The sequence below is a fragment of the Penaeus monodon genome, chromosome 43 (assembly GCF_015228065.2).
Source record: "Penaeus monodon isolate SGIC_2016 chromosome 43, NSTDA_Pmon_1, whole genome shotgun sequence".
Taxonomy (NCBI): domain Eukaryota; kingdom Metazoa; phylum Arthropoda; class Malacostraca; order Decapoda; family Penaeidae; genus Penaeus; species Penaeus monodon.
This window is the reverse complement of record NC_051428.1, coordinates 26,442,398-26,444,897: the sequence shown is the minus strand read 5'-3', so window position 1 is coordinate 26,444,897 and position 2,500 is coordinate 26,442,398. Positions and strand designations below refer to the sequence as shown.

The 2,500-nt window shown below is 42.1% G+C and overlaps 1 protein-coding gene across 1 annotated transcript in view; it reads right to left on the bottom strand.

The window, feature by feature from the left end:
- The window catches only part of LOC119568339 (ALK tyrosine kinase receptor-like), a gene marked incomplete in the record, with an annotated part of 248,485 nt that overhangs the window by 125,320 nt on the left and 120,665 nt on the right, over positions 1-2,500 (bottom strand). Inside the window, 1 exon segment of the mRNA XM_037916793.1 lies at positions 1,647-1,820. Coding sequence (XP_037772721.1) covers positions 1,647-1,820 — 174 coding nt within the window.

Sequence of the window (2,500 nt, the reverse complement as noted above, 5' to 3'; positions counted from 1 at the left end):
TAATATATGAGCACGGCATCCCTTGCAGGTCGAGTTGGATCCACAGGCAGCCGAATCGAACACCTTTTAACATATTCCGTTTGACAGAAGGCTATCGCTTTCTGCGTCGCTTTTGTTCTAGTTTTTTCATCTATAAACAAAAACCAAAAAAAGGGGAGAGGAAGGGGGAGGAGGATGGAGGAAAAGGCATCCAGATGGAGAGAGAGAGAGAGAGAGAGAGAGAGAGAGAGAGAGAGAGAGAGAGAGAGAGAGAGAGAGAGAGCAACAGATATACAGAAGTAGGGAGAACCAATCAGAGCCAGACAAAAAAAAAGGAAAAACAGAAAGAAAGAAAAACAAAAAAGGAATATAGAAAAACAGAATGAAAGAGAGAAAGAAAACCAGAAGGAAAGAGAGACAGAAAAGCAGAAAGCAAGAAGGAAAGAAAGACAGAAAGAAAGAGAGAAAGAAAAAAAGGAAAAAAGAGGGAAAGAAAACGGAAAGAAAGAAAAACGGAAAGAGAGAGGGAAAGAAAAACAGAAAGGAAGAAAGAAAAACGGAAAGAAAGAAAAACGGAAAGAAAAAAAAAACGGAAAGAAAGATCGAAAGAAAAGCAGAAAGGAAGCAAGAAAAAAAAGAAAGAGAGAGAGAGAAAGAAAAACAGAAAGAAAGAAAGAAAAAAAAAAACAGGAAAGAGAGAGAGAAAGAAAAACCAGAAATAAAGAAAAAAAAGAAAAAGAAAACAATACGCACGTCTTTCAGATCAATCCATAAGGTGAAACAAACCTCCTGCTTTACATTCATTAAGGGGGCTTGGCTCTGAGGCAACGTTTGTCTAGTTAAAAAAAAGAAGAGAAAAAGAATAAAAAAAAGTAAGAAAAAAAAGTTTCCTAAAGTTGCAGGAGCCCGACGCGTCTCCGCTTCAGGCAACGCAGCGAGGAATCTTCTGGAAAATTCCTCTGCAGGGAAGGAATACGCGCACGGACGTTCAGGTATACGGTACACACACACACACACACACAGACACACACACACACACACACGCACACACGCACGCACGCACGCACGCATGCACATAAATTACCGAACCACAGTCTCCTTTGTTATACATCCTTCTGTATAACATCCTGTATCTGTATAAGGAGTGTATACCATATCCTCTCTAAATACCTTTACATTATAACATTATCTCTGTTAAGAAAAATAAATATCTTGATGTATATCCACAGTAAAACCATATCCTTTCTCTATGTCTCCTGCTCTATGGAAACATTTTGTCTCTGCAAATCCTTCTGTGCAGTATAACATCCTATCTGTGTATATTCCAACTTCTCTCTCTATATCCTATTGAATAACATGCTAGAAACCTTCTAATCTACGCCAGGCAATAAGCCCATCCTCCTTTGCAGCTTCCTCCTCTGTACAGTATATTTACCTGTTGGAATAATATATATTTTTTTTATATTAATGGTATAACATCCTCTCTCTCACACCAGAGAAGAAGTTTCTCCCTCCTCCAGTAACAACAAAATTAACACCACCACTACTCACTAACATTACTAAGGATCCACCACATCCTATACCCTACTGTATAACACCACCAGACCCCGCCCTGTTAAAATAACGATAATAATAACAATGATAAATCCTTCATAACAACCACCTACCTGTATATCCTCCTCCGCCTCCTCCGGCCATGCATCCTCCACCGCCTCCCCCAAATCCTCCATATGTGTTCCACGTATCCGCAGGGACGCAGGAGTCTCCCCCCATCCCCCCGTGGACGAGGGACTGGCCTTCAATGCCTCTCTTGCGGTTGCCGATCCACCCGCCGCCGGGACCTGGAGAAGGGGAGAGAAGGGGCTGAATAAAGAGGTGGGTGAATGAACAAACGTCAAAAAGGATGACTGTGGAGAGAGAGAGAGAGAGAGAGAGAGAGAGAGAGAGAGAGAGAGAGAGAGAGAGAGAGAGAGAGCGAGAGAGCGAGAGGGAGAGCGCGAGAGAGAGAGAGAGAAAGATGGAGAGAGAGAGAAACAGAGAGAGAGAGAGAGAGAGAGAGAGAGAGAGAGAGAGAGAGAGAGAGAGAGAGAGAGAGAGAGAGAGAGAGAGACGAGAGAGAGAGAGAGAGAGAGAGAGAGAGAGAGAGAGAGAGATAGAGAGAGAGAGAGAGAGAGAGAGAGAGAGAGAGAGAGAGAGAGAGAGAGAGAGAGAGAGAGAGAGAGAGAGAGAGAGAGAGAGAGAGAGAGGTCCACCCGCAGCCAGGACTTGCCGGGGAGGCTGAAGAAAAGGGTGGATGAAAAACAAAGGTAAATATGTATAATGACTGTCGTTGAACAAAGGAACAAAAAATATAGTAATGATACTGTACAAGGAGAGAGAAGAAAATGAATGAACAAACAAATGTAAAATTCCAGAAGGTAGAGAAAGGCCATCGTTAACTAAAAGGGTGGATGAATAACATGTATAATAGTGATGATGTAGAAAAGAGAAAGGATAATAATAACAGTGCAGAAGAAGGACC